The 18,675-nt window shown below is 42.6% G+C and overlaps 1 protein-coding gene across 2 annotated transcripts in view; it reads left to right on the top strand.

Annotated features, from left to right (window-relative positions):
- The first annotated feature begins 636 nt into the window (after window positions 1-636).
- Window positions 637-18,675, top strand: part of tgfbi (transforming growth factor, beta-induced) — a 42,479-nt gene continuing 24,440 nt past the window's right edge. For both annotated transcript variants that reach the window (XM_071533744.1, XM_071533745.1), the window contains exons 1-6: window positions 637-791; window positions 1,818-1,916; window positions 12,607-12,671; window positions 15,953-16,110; window positions 17,020-17,184; window positions 17,904-18,050. In XM_071533744.1, the coding sequence (XP_071389845.1) occupies window positions 676-791; window positions 1,818-1,916; window positions 12,607-12,671; window positions 15,953-16,110; window positions 17,020-17,184; window positions 17,904-18,050 (750 nt within the window). In that variant the 5' untranslated portion in view covers window positions 637-675. The remainder of the gene's footprint in view (window positions 792-1,817; window positions 1,917-12,606; window positions 12,672-15,952; window positions 16,111-17,019; window positions 17,185-17,903; window positions 18,051-18,675) is intronic.

The raw sequence follows: 18,675 nt of genomic DNA, 5'->3' as shown, positions 1-18,675 counted from the left end.
TCACTGTTGAGCACCACAGACACTATAAGTTTCAGTTCAGACAATACATTGGCATTAACAAACATGTATAACAACATTAATTAATGCAGTTGTTTATTGTGCATTCACTATGAACTCATCTTTGTTAACGTCACTGTTCATGCTTAATTCATATTAGTAAACACATTATTAACATTATTACACATTATTAACAAACATGTATAACAACATTAATTAATGCAGTAGTTCTCAAGTGCATTTAACATAAACTAATATTTCGTAATGTTGTTATTCATGCTTAATTCATGTTTGTAAATGTATTAGTTGACATTAATGTATAAGAATAATAAAATTAGAATAATAACAACATAGGAATATTACAGGAACATGTATTTTGTCCAGTTCATCCTGACGCTGAACACCGCCGCATGTAAACACTGTAGGTTAAATTCCTCCATGGAGACATATTGACTTTCCCTCACTGACTTTTTGTCAACTCCTTTCCTAGTCAGGGTGTCTTGTGTCTTGCCCCTCCCCTCTCCTGCCCCCCCCTTCCCCTCCTCCGCCCCTCTCCAAACCCACCGACCCCCGCTATAAAGCCGCAGCCCTGTGCGCTCCTGGAGCCTGGAGGGACCGGAGGCGCACGGAGGAGGAAGAAGAAGAAGAAGAAGAAGAAGAAGAAGAAGAAACGGAAAAATGAAGCTCGTACCGCTGCTCGCTTTGTCTCTCGCCTTGGTTGCGACCTTTTGTGTCGCCAAGTCTCCGTACCAGTCGGTGCTGCAGCACAGCCGGATCAGAGGCAGGCAGCACGGGTGAGTCTGAGCCGAGTCTGGACCGGACCAACCGGGCCGAACCGAGCCGAGCCAGGCCGGGCCGGGCCGTGCGTAAAAGTTAGGGAAAAATCTCTGTAATGTTCCTACAGGAGCGTCTATAGTGAATCTATAGTGACATTACCATATTTAGAGGTATTTCCTATACTGTCACAACGTTCCTATAATATTCCTATAATATTCCGTTAGAGTTTTATAGTGTGTCTGTAGTACTCAATAGTGGCCTTATAGTATTTTATGGTATTTTCTATCTCCTATGGCATCACTATAATATTCCTGTAATGTTCTTATAGGGTCTTATAGTTTGTCTGTGACTCTATAGTGACATTATCATACTTAGAGGTATTTTTTATCTCTTATGGTGTCACTATAACGTTCCTGTAATATTCCTACAATATTCTTAAAATATTCCTATATGGTCTTATAGTGTGTCTGTGGTACTCAATAGCGAACTTATAGTATTTTATGGCACTTTTTTCTCTTACAGCATCACAATATTATTCCTATAGTGTGTCTATGGTGCTCAAAAGTGACCTTATAATAACATTATTGTGCTTTATGGTATTTTTATTTCCTGTGATATCACTAATACATTACTATAATATTCCTATAGTGTGTCTGTGGCGCTCAATAGTGAGATTATTGTGATCTAATTTCAGTTTATGGGATTTTTTTTTTTTTTCCTGTGGTGCCACTTTCACATTCCTGTAGTGTGTCTGTGATACACAATAGTGAGTTTATAGTGACTTTTTTGTACTTTATGGTATTTTTTAGCTCCTATGTTGTCATTATAAGATTCCTGTAGGGACTTTAAGTGATTCTGTGGGGCTCAATAATGAGTTCATAGTGAAATTTGTGGACTTCCTGGTATTTTTCACAGTAGATTCATGATATTGTTAAGTTTTACTGCCACATTTATCTAGTAGTATAATTCCTAGAGCGGATCTGTGCACTAACTAACTCTGTGTTTACTTGTTGATATATTTTTCATCTCTCTTGTCTTTTCAGGCCAAATGTTTGTGCCATGCAGAAGATTCAGGGAACTGATAAGAAATACTTCACCAACTGTAAGCAGTGGTACCACCGCAAGATCTGCGGCAAGCCCACGTGAGTGTTACCTACACACATCAAACACTTATTACCTTTAATACATTAATGCAATTAAAGTGTTCTTTAAGCCCAGACTGCTCAAAATACATTTCACATAACTTTAGAATATGGTTAGAGATGTGCTTGAAAATGTACAAAAATTGGCCAATAAATGGATTTGCACATATAGATGACATTAATTTGAAATAGATGACTAGTGAGTAGCCAAAATATGCAAGTATATCCGAAATTTTGACATATTTGCTGATGCAGGCCGCTGTGTCAGCAGTGCACAGGAAGGAAATATGTTTCCAGGGGACAAAACCTATTTCTAATGAATGCCATATAAACAGTTCTGGCCATTTTTTGTATATTTTGACATAGGCCCTATTGCTAAACATATTCTAATGCATGTGAAATCTATATTTTGCAGTATGGTAATGCTTATTCCAGGAGTAAATCTCCCCAGGTGACTGAATGAGTCTAAATCTTTTTCCAAACTGTTTCTGCTGGACTGTGAAGATTGTACCTGCAGTTGTTTTATTGGGTTCTGCAGTTTGAATGGGACCGGTCTGGACTGTGTGTCTGGGTTATAATGGAAGGAATGTGTGTGTTTGTGGGACGGAGGAATGTCCCGGCTCCGGAGGTGTCCTCACATAACTCCGGCCAACGGGACACCTAAACCCTTACATAACTTACAGCAGCAACATCACCAGCTCATTTAACTCAGAGAGTAAAGATCAACTCCATGTCTCTATCAGTCCAAGCCACCACAGTTCATTCAAATGACAAATCTAGTTTTTTGCTAATTTTTTATGATTTCCTTCCCTTTAATATTAATTCTGACAGTTTTTACCTGCATGCTCCACAATTAAAGATACTCTAAAATTAGTTTTGTCAAAGCTCTCTGACTCATTCACTCCCATTCAATTCCAAACAGCAGAGAAAACAACTGGAGACTTCTAAATCAGTCAGTAAAGGTTATCCATCACTGTGAAGGAGAAGCCAACAATCTGCATCAGCTTGCTGATATCAGGCTGTAAACTTTTACATTTTTTAAGTTTTACGTTTTTTAATGCGTAGCGTTCAGGAACACTGTGGGAGCGAGTCGAGGCAGCAGGGGGCGACATGCTGCTGCTTTCTGCTTTCTGTAAACAAAGCAAACTAAAGCTAAAGTTTCCAGTTCACAGTGTGTCCGATTTCCGCTTTTTCCTCTCCAAAATAAAACTTTCTAACGTTCTCTGGGGTTCCGTTAGGCCCCGCCTCCTGTCAATCAACCCAGTCAAGCCAACAGACAAACCAAGGAAATAAAGAAATTAGTTACAGCTTTAAGTTGCTGCTCTCTTCTTCACTGGGAGGAACTCGCAATATTTAAACAGTTTGTTAGCTAACGTTTAGTTTAAAGGATAAGGCTGGTGTTTTTTAATGCATTTGTTACCGTCAACAAATCCTATGAAAATAACAAAATCAGCAATGATTTTGTTTTGCCAACAAGTCTAGTCCATGTAGCCGTTGCCCAATGCAGCCATGTCCCAGCAGCCATAGAACTCCATTGTATTAAAAAAACGATTAAAAACCCGTCACAGAGCCATGCTGCTGCTCTGCAGCATATTTCATCATCACCATGCACCGGGCCGGACCACTTTTTCCTCAAACAACTTCATAATCCGGCTGTAAACACGTTTTCCATCTCAGGAAAGTAGTTCCGTAGCACAGAAAATAGTCCCTGGCGTAATGAAGAATTTGTTGCCATTTGAATTTGATTTGGTAATAACTACAACAGCCTGACTTTTCATGGTAACAGTTAGCGATTTTTAAAATGGAAACTATGTCTTTGTGAGCTGTACTTCAAGGTTTTTAGCTTACAATTGGAGCCAATGACTTCTGGGTTGACGGCTAAAAAGGGAACGTGGGAAGTCAGAAAGTAACAGGAGGAGAGCAAACATTGTTGATTTTGTTATTTTCATAGGATTTGTTGACGGTAACAAATGTATTAAAAAACACCAGCCTTATCCTTTAAGCAGTTCAAGCTGCTTTGTTTGCTTTACCTAAATCCTCAGGCCTGTCTCAGTGAGCTCAGTCTGAAGTGTGAAACATGAATATGAAATGTTCATTAAAAGTTAAATTCAGTAATGATTACATTCAGTTTCAAATTGTGCCTCAAATTGTGATTTTTGAAAATCAAAGAATTAATTTTGTGAATTCAGCAGTTCAATATGAAAGATTGAAATGAATGCAGTTCATATACAATCTCTGCTGGCACTGATCTCTCTCTATAGGAACAGGTTTGTTTGATCCTGCTGAATGTTTGCTGCTGTTCTCTGATCAGCTACCAATCCTGATCAATAAAATATACATGATCAGTTCAGAGTTTCAGCAGATCAGAGGCTCGGCTCGGTCGCTTCAGGAGTTTGTTCTGTTAGAAGAGAAGAGAGGAGACTTCAGTCAGCAGAAAACTGCAGGAGGAGAGGGGAGGGGAGGAAATACTAGCGTGCAACCACACACACACACACACACACACACACACACACACACACATTCAAACACACACAGAGACACACACATACATGCACACATTAACACAGGCACACTTTAACACATGTTCACACACGCATATACACTTCAATGCAAGTACACACACACACACACACACACAGGCACATGCAGATACAAATGTGCACCCACACAAACACACACATTCACACACACACTCACACACACTCACACTCACACACACACACACACACACACACACACACACACACACACACACATTTATTAACAAGGGTTTGTCCAGCAGTGGACCAGCTGTGTCACAGAACCCGCTCTGCATGGGCTGAACAGGATTAGAGGAGTGTGTGTGTATGTGTGTGTATGTGTGTGTGTGTGTGTGTGTGAGAGAGAGAGAGAGAGAGAGAGAGAGAGACAGAGAGATGCCGAGTTTCCAGCCTCCTCAGTGAGTCCCAGTAGTGAACTGAAGTCTTGTAAATGTGATAATGACCTTAAATCCTCTGCTGTTTAAACTGTTAGCGGCCTTATCTGCTGCTTTACTGTTTTACTGTCTGCAGCTTTACTGTCGTTTTGTTTCACATAAAATCAGAAAGGCTGCATTAAGTTTGGTGTGAAAACATGAAAAATGGGATTTATTGTTTGCGTGTATCTTGGGAACGAGCAGAGCAGGAGACGAACTGCTGTCTCTGCAGGGGAAAGCAGCTGGTAAATCTCCAAATCTGACCAAACTGTTTTTTTTAACTACATCTTTTAGAGTGGAATATGACCCCGGGTGATGGTTGCTTACCTGGAGAATAGATTAACTTACATTATGGATGGTGTACAGAAGAGTAAGTGGTTCCCATGGTGCCAGATGCTGAAAGGAACCATTTCTAATACAAAAAGGACACAGTCTTTATTCTATCTCACAAAGATGCGTGCAAACTGTGGAACAACTCATATGAACAATACACTCACCGGCCACTTTATTAGGTACACCTGCATGTTTATTTATTTGTGGTTTATTTGATAAGGACAGATACAATATACATAGACAAACTGAGAACAGCTATCCGATGCAAGTATCATAGTGTTTATAGCTAATGCTAATTTGCAACACCCGTCCCTAGAAGGGCTTTTGTGAGAATAAGAGATTAAAACAGTGAGGTAAAAAGAAGGTAAAGCGAGTACAGCAAGATACAATAGAGCACAAGGTAAAAAAAAAACTACAGAAAACTAGACAGAATTGAACTAGACAGAAAACTAATACAAATAGCCTGCTCCTAGTGCAATATATCGATATAATACCGATATATTATGATATCAGACTAGAGATCATCTGGCATTTTGGTTATTGTAATATGGTGATATATCTTACAGTAATGTTGTCTTCTCCTGGTCTCCTTGGCTGCATTACAGTTATCTGTCACAGTTAGACAGTTAGACAGTTTTGTGCCGATAATCAATATTTCACAAAAAAAAATACCAAATATTCAGTGTTTTTCTTCTGATATGTTTCTTCTTGTCCGGCTGGAAAAGCCTCTGAAACACTCAGACCATCATGGGACACGAAAACTCTCCACTGAAACCAGGATACTAACAAAACTACTAATAATATTAATCCATACTTGTGTGGAATCTGATCAAAATGTCTCATTGGAGTCAGTTCAGGTTCAGGTTCTTCCCATAGACAGCCAGTGTAGTATTGATCAAATCTACAGTAAATATATAATCAATCAAACTGCATCATATCAGACTGGAGCAGATCGGTTTCAGATTCAGTTTCCAGTGAACATCTGACTGTCGGTTCAGCAACAAACGGACGTGATTCATCCTGATCCTTCTCTTCTTCTTCTACTACGTCTTCTCTTTTCTTCTTCTTCCCCTTTTTTCTCTTCACTTCCCCTTTCGCCTTCTCTTTCCTCCTCCCATCTTCTCTCTTTTCTTCTCTTTATTCTCTGCTCTTCTCTCGCTTCATTTCTCTTCTCTTTTCTTCCTTTCTCCTCTCCTCTCTTGTTCACTTCTTTTATCTTTTCTACTCTACTCTTCTTCTGCTTCTGTTCTCTCTCCTCTTGCTTCTCCTCTTCTGTTTTCTTCTTTTCTCCTCCATTTTTTTCATTTTTTAATCTTCTCCCCTCTTCTGCTTTTCTTTTTTCTCCTCTCCTCTCTTCAGCACTTCCTTAATCATTTCTACTCTACTCTTCCTCTGTTTCTCTTCACCTCTTCTCCTCTTGCTTCTCCTCTTTTCATTTCTTCTGTTTTATCCTTCTCTCCTTTTTCTTCTCTGCTCTTTTCCCTCTCCTTCTGCTCCTCTCATCTCTTTTCTTGCTTTCAGTACTGTTGTCTTTTCCTCCCTTATTTTTTCTTGTCTTCTCCTCCTCTCCTCTCTTCTCATTTTCTTCTCTTCTGCTTCTTCTCTTCCTTTGCGTCCTCCTTTTCCTCATCTTCTCATTCTTCTGCTTCTCTTTTTGCCTCCTCTCTGTTCTTTCTTCTTCTGTTCATTTGTTTCTTCTGCTTGTCTTCTCTCCTCCATTCTTCTCTCTCTCCATCTCTTCATCTCCTCTCTTCTCTGTTCCTTTTCATCTCCTCATTTTCTGTTGGAAAAGATAAAAAATATCTTTATCTGATTCTAAAAATAAAAAAAATACCTGGAGGAAGGAGAGAGAAGTTCAGCTCCAGTTACCGAACATTTCCACCTTTCACTGCAGCTACAGTCTCATAGACACACATAGAGCTCTGTGTGTGTGTGTGTGTGTGTGTGTGTGTGTGTGTGTGTGTGTGTGCGCGTGTCCATGTGTATATATACTTATGTACAGTATGTATGTGTGCATGTATGTTAGTGAATATATGTATGTGTGTATGTATATGTACATCCGTGTGTGTGTGTGTGTGTATAGGTATGAATGTGTGTGTGTCCAGGTGTTTGTGTATTTATATGTATATGTTTATGTACTGTGTGTGTGTGTGTGTGTGTGTGTGTGTGTGTGTGTGTGTGTAAAGCCTGACAGGACTAAGTGGAGTCTAATGGGTTTTTCCAACACTGATTCTTTCATTTCAAATCCTCAGGAAAGCAAAAAAAAGAAAAACCTAGAAAAAAAAAAGAAAAGAGGAAGTGAGCGCTGGATGTTTGTAGGAAACGACGTCTTTCAGAGGACGGAGTTAAGGGCCCCGAACACCCCGAACGCCCCGAACTCCCCGAACGTCCCGAACACACACAAATCATTCAGGCCGGCCGTCCCGAAGCGTTTCCCCCCTCAGACCCGTCCCGCCGGAGAGAGACTTCAGGAGACTTCAGCTTGAGTAAACACAAAGCGCCCCGGGGCTTTTATCACTGGCTTTTTAATTAGATTTACAGACGGCCGGGTCACGGGCGGGGGGGATTGGGGTGGGGGGGTGGGGGGGCGGTGGAGATGGGGGTGGGGGGGCTGTTTGAAGACGGGCCGGTGCTGTCGTCTGGTTTTTTCGGAGGCTCTTGCTCGGCTTTCACGCTCAACAAGCCCGGTCTTTGTGCTGCTGCTGCGTCAGAGAGCTGCAGAGGAGAGACGAGGGGCAGCAGGAGGGGTCAGAGGTCAGCGAGGGAGACTCATAACTCTGCCCGTAACTTACCCCCCCACCCCCCACCCCCCCACCCCCCTTCTGACAACAAATTCCCGCTCCCTCCCTCCCTCCCTCCCTCCCTCCCTCTTCCCCGCAAAACTTTAGACAGATCTGCAGCTTGACTCCAAACAATTCCTTTACTCATTCAAAGCAGAGGTTTAATTCTCTGCCCAAACCCGAGACCGGGTGGTCAGATATAACGTCTTTTTTTTTTTTTTTTTTTTTTTTATAATTGGGGTGGGGAGTAAGCTATTTGGTGTGATAATTAGAATGTTATATGTAGGCCCCGGATATATATGTACATAGGCATGCGCAAAGGCTGCCTGGGTTTGTTGAACCAACTGAAACAAGTTTCACTTCCGTGTCGCTATTCATTAAGATCCCGTGTGTAATTCTGAACAGATTTCTGTCATTCAAATTTCTCTGTAATCCGCAAAGTCTGATTGTTAATTCCTTGTGTCAATTATGTTTTTATCACCAGTCAATCAAAGGTTACAATTTGAAATGTAATGTAAGAGTCCTTTGTGAGAGGAAGTAGGATGTTCAGTAACAGATTTCTGTCATTCAAAACAACTCGGAATTAGTTTACTTATAAACAGCCAACTTACTAAGAAAATTTCGGTTTTAAACCGGGCTCAGGCCCATAAAAGCAGCCAATGGGACGGGCCCGTGCCAGGCTCAGACAGAACGGGCACAGGCTCAGGTCGGGTCGGGCTTGTTTTTTTTGGGCCCGATCTAAGGTCTGATTCAAAGTCACCAAATACCCAAATATAGGACTCATATCGTCACTGTCTTCTTTTAAATCTGTTCTAAAAGTGTATTTTTATAGAAAATCCTGGTTCTTCTTTATTATTATTATGTTATATTTTTGTCTTTATAGTTTTTTGTCTGTTTGGTTTTTAGTCTGCTTTTACTCTTCTGTAAAGCACTTTGTTTTTGATCAGTGCTCAATAGCCAGTAGTCAATAGCCTCAAAATGGTATTCATAAAATCTCAATGGTAACTCATAAAATTTGACATAGGGATTTTTTTTATTCTTTAATAGTTTTGACTGCTCAGCTTGTCTTCTCGGTTTTTTTTTTAAGCTACTAAGTATACCCAAAGGACACAAACGTCCAAATATCTTCTCCATATCTAATATCCTCATGTCAGATTTGCAGTAAACTGAACCTTCAGCTCTTTTTATTCGTCTCGTCTGGCCGGAGCGTTACACAACGTCCCTGAAAATGTCATTTTTATGTCACGGACGATTACAGCTGTCCTCCTAAAAAAAACCATCAATGACTCTTCCAGTTTCGTTTGGAAGAATCATCTCTTTGGTTTTGATGTCTGACTCTTTTTTTCCCCCGGCACTCCAGGGAAAAGTGTTTTCATAGGGAAATGAGGCGGAGAGAAAACCCTTCCTCCCAAAGTTGAAGGATGACAGTTGCATCATGGGGGAAGATTTCAGTTTGTCTCTTGTCTGATGTCGAGGCAGCGGCGGGTTTCTTTCCTTCAGATCCAAAACCCGAGCGGGCGCGAGTCGAGCGTCTTCCTCTCTGGACGTCCCGGGCCGGCTGAGTTACCGCGGCCTCGGCTGTGTGTTCAGTCAGAGATCCATGGCTACCGTCTTTGTTTATGTGGAGAACAAACAGGAGTCGGGTTTCCATCTGCTTTGATAATCAGCTCCGTCTGGCTGCCAGTCGTTCCCCCGCGCCGTTTTACTGGGACACCCCCCCCCCCCCCCCCCCCGAAACACACACACACACACACACACACACTTTATTCTCTCTTTCACCCCATGTTACGCATTCCTACCCCCCAACACACACACACGCACTTTCTTCTCTCTTTCACCCCATCTTACGCATTCCTACCCCCCCAACACACACACACACACACACACACACACACGCACACACACACACACACACACACACACACACCTAACTCACAGTAGCTGATTGCTCACATCTTTGCCATGTGTTTGCCTTTTACTGCATTTTCCGTCGAGTGATAACGGGCTGCAGGACCGCAGGGCTTCTCTTCTCTTCTCTTCCATTCTCTTCTCTTCTCTTCTCTTCTCTTCTCTTCTCCTCTCTTCTTTTCTCTCCTCTCCTCTCCTCTCCTCTCCTCTTCTCTTCTCTTCTCTTCTCTTCTCTTCGATTCTCTTCTCTTCTCTTTGATTCTCTTCTTTTCTCTCCTCTCCTCTCCTCTCCTCTCCTCTTCTCTTCTCTTCTCTTCTCTTCTCTTCTCTTCTCTTCTCTTCTCTTCTCTTCTCTCCTCTCCTCTTCTCTTCTCTTCCCTTCCCTTCTCTTCTCCTCTCTTCTCTTCTCTTCTCTTTTCTTCTCTTCTTTTGTATTATTAAAACTCAACAAGACGCTGTTGGTTCAGGTGTGGGCTCCCACCAGCTCTCTCTTCTCTGTGTGTGTGTGTGTGTGTGTGTGTGTGTGTAAATTAGTGTATCACGATGTCCAAATATGTTCTGCATTAGGAGGATTTTCAATCTGCACATATTGTAGTATCATTGCGTACTTAATACACAGGTTAACACACTGCAGTGAAGTCATTGTAATGTCATTTATTTATTTGTACAATATTCTCAACAAATGATATTGAGATTTTCTTTGCTGCATATGGAAACAGGTTGTTCTGCATCTTCTTCATGTGTTTTTCAGCCTTTAAAACCGCAGAGAAAGAAAGTTTGTCTGTGTCAACATGAAGGATCAGATGAAGGACATAAACACTGATTTGTAGAGCAGGGAGTCACACAGCAACAGATCATCCATCAAACTGTCTGAACATCGCTCCCTGGGAGGAAAACCGCAGCCTTTTGCAATTCTAATTGTCATGTAATCGTTATTGATTACTGTAATTCAGATTTCGGGGTGTTTTGCGGCTCACAGCAGCAGCAGCAGACAGACAGCCAGAGTTCAGCAGACTCACCAGCTGATAAAACATCAAATTAAAGCTGTAGCCACTCAGTGAGAAGCTGTTAAACTTTATGGACACACTTCCAACCAGTGGAGTTAAAAAGCTCTTTATTTAATGACGCTTTATTTTGTAGTGAGCAGGAAGTCTTTAGCGCAGTGTTTGGGTTCATGGTTTTGGCGCGTTCGGCTGGCGCTCTCCGCTGCTCCCCCTGTCAGGAGTTTCCTTTGGCCGCTCTGCTGTCCCCCCCCCCCCCACCCCCCACCCCCCACCCCCACTGAGGAAATGAGTTCTCTGACCTCGGAACCGGCTCGGCTCGGCCACATTTACTGTGGAAATGTCTGGAGGAACAGAGGAACACACGACACGGAGACGCACGCCATGAGGCTGAGGGAAAGGTTCAGTCCGCTCACTGCGGCGCCTACTGAGGCTGAAGCTGCACAGATCCAGCAGTGCAGAGGATGCAGGGATGGGAATCAAACCCCCAACCCTGGCGGTGTTAGTGCCTTGCTCTTTCTCTCTGATATCAGACAGAACTGGCGACTCGTTCCACTCCATTTCCATCTTCAGTCTGACATTGCCTCCACTCTAACCGATTTCCGTGGGGGAGGGGGATCCGATTTTCCCTAACCAATCACTAGAGACCGACGTATCCGCCTGAATCTAACGTCATTTCAAGTCGACACTGATGTGAAACAAACATCTCCCCTTTGAATAAATGCCTTCAAAGCACAGTGTTGTTCGGATTTCAAAGTAATTGGTACTTTTAATGGATTTAGAACAGCCTGGATAGCAGCGTCTATCTTGTCTATAGCGGTCGCCATTGTTGTTATTACTCCTCCTTGGTTCCGGCTCACAGCTTGACAACGGCATTAGGCCCGCCCGTGGCGCTGATTGGCTAATCGTTAGTCCCCCCTGGCGCTCATTGGACCGATCATTTTTCAACCGAGAGAAACCGCTGTTTCATGTCACGATGCCAGACCAGAATCAATCAACTGGTGCAGTGGGCGGAGTCAAAGGTCTGGACCCAGGTGAGATTTGCTCTACCGATTAAAGGCAAATCCACACTAAAACACTTTAAGCCTGGTAAAAAAAAACAGTGACAATGTAGTATGATATGAGAAAATGTTTCAGGATGTAAAACCTCAGAGGTAAACGTCAGGTTTTGGTGTCAGTCCCTCAGAACCAAAGAGCGAGGGCTTCTTTCTAGAGCCGCCATTTTGTACCGAGAGACGTTCAACAATCATACAGGGAGAGATCCATCAGAAGAGGAGAGACCAAGTATCGCTCTCTCTCTTTCCACTGAAGCTGAATGATCACACTTTCAAACTATTTCAATTCACACACGCCAACCTTTGATTGAAAACAACACGTTTCCGCCCATTCTCTGGGGGGTTGTTGAAAGGCATTCTGGGAAACGTAGTAAACCACTAACTGCAGTAGAAGTAGAGGAGGCAGGTTGAGGGCAAGTGGGTTCAACAAAAAAAGCAAATTGCAACACTTCAACACAAAATAACTCCTGGAATGAACTGAACATCACAGACTGAAGGATCTGAGGGGATTTTTCTGTCTGTGGCTCCTAAAGAAAGGAGGAAAAGGGAAGGACAGAGAGAGTCGCTTTTATGTCATTTTGAGACAACAGCTGCTGACGAGTGTTTAATAAAAGAGAGGAAGGATGTGTTGTGTTGATGTGTGTGTGTTTCTGTCGGCAGGGTGATCAGCTACGAGTGTTGCCCCGGTTACGAGAAGATTCCTGGAGAGAAGGGCTGCCCCGCCGGTGAGAAACCTCCCGCTGCTTTACTGCAATCCAAAACTCACATGACTCAGACCTGAGTCACAGTTTTAATAGACTGAGACTTGACTTGATGCATGAAGAGAAGACTTGAGACTTGACTTGACTTGGGTTCTGGTGACTTGGGACTTGACTCTGACTTGTACTCTGATGACTTGAAAAGGTTTCTAAAGTCTTGACTTGAGATCTTGTGTTTGTGTAAATGACTTAGATTGAAAGTGATGAGATTTGTTCCAGCAGACGACTGAATTTAAATTCTGTTTTCTGAATTTGAAGTTGAAACTGATTATAGAAATCAAACTCATGATGCTCTTACCAAGTTTTTATCCTATTAAAACCATATTGCATTGAAAAGTCCTAGATATTTAGTTTTCTTTAAGATATTAAATTGATACTGGACTCTTGATTTGTTCTGACTTGACTTGCTGTTCTACATTTAGACTTGAGACTTGACTATAATGACTTGGACTTGACTTGGACTTGATTTAGTAATCTACATTTAGACTTGGGACTTGACTTGAGACTGAGCAAAGTTGACTTGGTCTCTCCTCTGCTCTCACAGCATCAAAAGTTCAAGTTCATGTATTTCTACAGCTCTTTATCACAGTCTGTCTCACAGGAACAGAGAAAGAGACTGACTAGATCAAACTGATCAACAATCAATCATAGAACAGAACGAAACAGAACAAACATCAGGAAAAGACAGACAAAAGCAGATTTTATCAAGACCACCTGTTCTACACAGTCTAACCTCCATCAGCCTTGTTTATAAATTATATATTGTATCATAGCTGATAAGAGACGGTAAAAAGGGTAAAAAGCTATGATACAATATATAATTTATAAACAAATGATTTTATATTACACAAACGAATGATAAAATAACATAAATTATAGCATTACTAATAATTAGTATACATTATTAATGATCATTTCATTGTTTGTTAACAGTAAAATAACTATTAACTAAAGTTTAATTAACTATCAATTTACCATTTATTAATGATGGTTATTATAAAGTGTTACCAAAACTACTTTTTTACTCATGTGCGTTACTTGTAACACGTTACTACCCACACCTGGTTATTTCTAATAAAGAATTTCCAGAAATGTTGTGCAGTAACATGGAGAATGACAATCACATAAGAGAAGCAAGAGACTTTATTTCTCTTGCCTGTTGCGTAAAAAGATTTCCGACACAGCTCTGTTGTTCTACATTGAGAAATCCTGTTTATTCCCTTCAGTCCAGCTGATGTGAGGCCTGATATGCTTTTTTATCTTTTGCAACATTTCAAACGTTTGCTTGAAATTCACATGACAGTGTGATGGAAACAGGGCCGCTGGGTCTGAAGCTTCACTGTAAACATGATAACACACACAGGAGCGCTGTGGGTGTCCCGTCCGCCGGAGCTGATCCAGGACCTGATCCGCTCCGCTTGTTGCTCCGCTGCTTTTTGTTTACAGCCGACAAACAACTGGATCAGACCGGTTTGTTTTGGCTGCTCTGCTGTAACTAATGGATTATAATGAGAGACGTTTCCCGTGTGAAGTGAAGATGTGAAGTAAATAACTTCCTCTGACTCAGTGTCTGTGAACCACAAAAACACATCTAAACACCGGAACACAAGTCCTCCATCAAGATTTCCACCTATTACTGTCATTAGAGTAACTAAAAATGTATATATTTGCCTCGTTAACATCATTACAGTAACTCAGAATAGATATATTTAGCTAAATATCAAATCCACATGTGTACCATGTAAACGTGTTCTGGGTTTGAATCTGTCCTGGGACCTGTGTCACATGTCATCCCCTCGCTCTTGGTTCTGTACATTGTACTCTCTAATGCTGGGCTCAGATTACAGGAGTTTTTCGCCGATTTATCCCCGATTCGCCCCTCCTGACAATCGGAGGAGAAATCTGGACCTGAGTCTTGGTTGGAACCGAAGTTCGGTGCAGAATATCTGGTGCTGTGAGCTGAGTCCAGATCAGATCTGAACCTCCTGAACCGTTCGAAGACGCATCGGAGCCGCCCCGATAATTTCTAACCTGTCTGATATTTGCGAGTATCTGCATGGCGACGTCACGTCATTATGCCTTTCAACATTGGACAATACAACTTTAACGTCCCGGGCCGGGACAGCTGACGGTGTTGCCTAGCAACAGTAAACCTTTTAGCACTTTTAGCACTAGGCTAGCGATAGCGTACCAACGTTATAACAAACAGATATTAAAACTGAACGGGTAAATTCTCACCTCCGTGTGTCTGTCTCTCCAAACATTTCCTCATCTAAACTCGTCTGGCCTTTCTCTTTTCTTTGGTAAACTGCTGAACACCAGAGCAGCTGTTCCGCCTCCATGTCTGTAAACATCTGCCTCCTGCCTCTCCATGGTCACATGACTTGTCGCATACAGAAGCTCCGTCAGGCGAGATAATCTTAATAATATCTTGTAGTGTGTGATGCACCGTCATGCTAAACTTGTAGTGTGAGCTTGTTTGCGATTTGAGAGAAGAAAATCGGTTAAGTTCCTCCTTATGTGCGTGATGCAACCCGATTTCAAAATTGGTTAGGATTTTAAAACTCCTGCAATCTGAGCCCAGCTTAATAAAATGTGAAAATGCCAAATGGATACTTTAGTGTTCTTGTGAAGAACGATCTGTCAACGTTGATTTGTAGAACAAACAGAGAGAAGTGTCTTTACAGTTTTGATGATCACAGACCCACAGCTGTCTGGTTTCAGCTGGCTCTGTGCTGTAGGTTAGAGACTATACTACACTATACGTAGACCAGTGGTTCCCAAAGTGAGGTCTGCCATTTTTCCCCAAACCAACCTAGGAACTTGATTTTACCTGGCTAAACGGGTGGTGAGAAATATGTCCGTAACTTGGTTGAACTTTCTGTCTGTCAAAACGGATGGAAATCTGACAGATGGAGCGTCATCAGTCCTGTCTGGACAACAGACACAGACACAGACACACAATGGGCTAAATGAAAATTACATAATATGAACAAACTCAACGGATCAGTGTGGTCAAAAAGCCTCAAATCAAAAGCCTCAGCAGTGATGGAGAAGCGTACGAATCTCTCCAGTCCAGCCTGATTCTGATTATCTGTCTGTCTCTCTCTCTCTCTCTCTCTCTCTCTCTCTCTCTCTCTCTCTCTCTCTCTCTCTCTCTCTCTCTCTCTCTCTCTCTCTCCCTCTCTCTCTCTCTCTCTCTCTCTCTCTCTCTCTCTCTCTCTCTCTCTGTGTGTGTGTGTGTGCAGCGCTGCCCCTGGTGAACATCTTCAACACGCTGGGTGTGGTTGGAGCGACCACCACCCAGATGTACTCGGACCGAGCGAAGCTGAAGGAGGAGATCGACGGTCCGGGCAGCTTCACCTTCTTCGCCCCGAGCAACGAGGCCTGGGCCGCCCTGCCTGCTGTCAGTACACCGTGTGTGTGTGTGTGTGTGTGTGTGTGTGTGTGTGTGTTTCCCTAAGAAAGGTGATTTTGTTGGGTGATTGATTGAGGTGGTTGGTTGTGTGTGTGTGTCTATATGTGCTTGTGTGCAGTGTGTGTGTGCATGTATGTGTGTATGAGAAAATGTGCATGTGTGTGTATGTGTGTGTGTGTGTGTGTGTGTGTGTGTTTAGGTTCTGTGGGTGTTGTACAATATTGAAAAAAAATCATTTTGCGATTGTTTTGCTGAATATTGCAATTGCAATATGAACTGCAATACAGAGTTTTCAATATTTCAGATTTTTCAGCAAACATTTTTAATAAAACACTGAGATGTTTAAGATTTGTTCTGTCTGAATACAATGCAATTTAATCTATAGACCAGAGGAACAGCATGTTTAGGAGCCACAGCTCTGATAAAATGCAGCCTCATGCAAAATTGAACTACCGTATTTCCTCTAATATTGGCCCAGGCCTTTATTTACCTCAGCTGCAGAGGGTACCAGGCCTTTATTGGAAGCAGGCTTATATTAGAGACAGGCCTTTATTTCTATCTGTTCGTGTCGACCACGGCCCTGGCCATTATCAGAGACCCGGCTTTTAATTGACTACCGGCCACTATTAGAGGAAATACGGTAGTTCATATTGCGATTTTCAATTATTTTCAATTAATTGTGCAGCTCTATTTTATGTGACATAAGATAATATATACAGTATATTTTACACATGAAGAATCGCACACCAACAGCCCTTAGTCCATTTTTCTTATAATACAAGTACAGAAAACATGTAGCGAACGACGCGTTTCACCGTTCCATATATAGCAAACACCAGTATCAATGTGTGTGTGTGTGTGTGTGTGTGTGTGTGTGTGTGTGTGTGTGTGATGCAGGAGATCCTGGACGCTCTGGTGAGCAACGTGAACATCGAGCTGCTGAACGCTCTTCACTACCACATGGTGAACCGCCGCCTGACCGCCGAGGACCTGAGGCACGGGTCCTCCTTCGCCTCCATGTACCAGGACTTCCACGTGCACATCCACCACTACCCCAACGGAGTCAGTGCACACACACACACACACACACACACACACACACACACACATCCACCACTACCCCAACGGAGTCAGTGCACACACACACACACACACACACACACATCCACCACTACCCCAACGGAGTCAGTGCACACACACACACACACACACACATCCACCACTACCCCAACGGAGTCAGTGCACACACACACACACACACACACACACACACACACACACACACCCACCACTACTCCAACAGAGTCAGTACACACATACACACACACACACACACACACACATCCACCACTACCCCAACGGAGTCAGTGCACACACACACACACACACACACACACACACACACACACACCCACCACTACTCCAACAGAGTCAGTACACACACAAACAAGAGAAAATATTATTTATTATTTATTCTCAGTGTTTTCTAAGAATAATAGAATTATAGCAATAATTGGGCCTCCTCCTCCTCTCCCTCCTCCTCTTCCTCCTCCTCTCCCTCCTCCTCTTCCTCCTCCTCCCCTCCCTCCTCCTCTTCTCTTCCTCCTCTTCCTTCCTCCTCCTCTCCCTCCTCTTCCTCCTCCTCCTCCTCTCCCTCCTCTTCCTCCTCCTCCTCCTCTCCCTCCTCGTCTTCCTCCTCTTCCTCCTCCTCCTCTCCCTCCTCCTCTTCCTCCCCCTCCTCCTCCTCCTCCTCCTCTCCCTCCTCCTCTTCCTCTCCTCAGATTGTGACGGTGAACTGCGCTCGTCTGATCAAGACCGACCAGCACGCCACCAACGGCATCGTGCACGTGGTCGACCGCGTCATCACCGCCATCTCCAACAACGTGCACACCTTCATCGACACCGACGACGACCTGGAGACGCTGCGGGTGAGTACAGCAGCCGATCAATCAATCAGTCAATCAATCAATCTAAAGAATTACACTGATTGGTCTAATGGGGGCGATATAATTACCGGTCAAAAATTTTATATCTCAGGTACTACTGGTCCGACTTAGAAGGACAATACATTTTGGCGCTACGTTTCAGTGTTTTTTAAAAATACACTGAAAAATTTTAAACTTAACTGGTACACAACCAGTCTGATTTTGATGAAACTTGGAGGGAAGATGCATCTTGCTGCTGATTGGCCCAAGAAGTGCCTGTTGCATCATTTGTGGGCAACAACATGTTTACTTACTTACTAATTTGGTGCTACTTAAAGTCACGTTGAAATGCAAAAAATGACTTTTCATTTTAGCTCATTCAAAATATCATACTTATGCCGAAAAAATGATAAAAAAAAAAAATTATGCTGAAAAAATGACAAAGCAATTACAAAAAAAAACAACTCTCATTACTTTTTTCTTCCTGGAAAATGGAAAATCTTCGGTAGTGACATCATCATGTGACTTCACCATAAAAGCTTGAACCAATAAAACAGCCCTTCAGATCAAACGGCCTCTCTCTCCCTAACTGATCTCCCATTGGTTTACACTTTTTGATTGATCCCTC

The sequence above is a fragment of the Centroberyx affinis genome, unplaced genomic scaffold (genome assembly GCF_046629955.1).
Source record: "Centroberyx affinis isolate AG114_WGS23_722 - 3 ecotype Tasmania unplaced genomic scaffold, CSIRO-AGI_Caff_v1 ptg002422l_1, whole genome shotgun sequence".
In the NCBI taxonomy this organism is placed as follows: Eukaryota; Metazoa; Chordata; class Actinopteri; order Beryciformes; family Berycidae; genus Centroberyx; species Centroberyx affinis.
The sequence above is the reverse complement of the archived record's forward strand: the minus strand, read 5'-3'. Positions and strand labels throughout refer to the sequence as shown.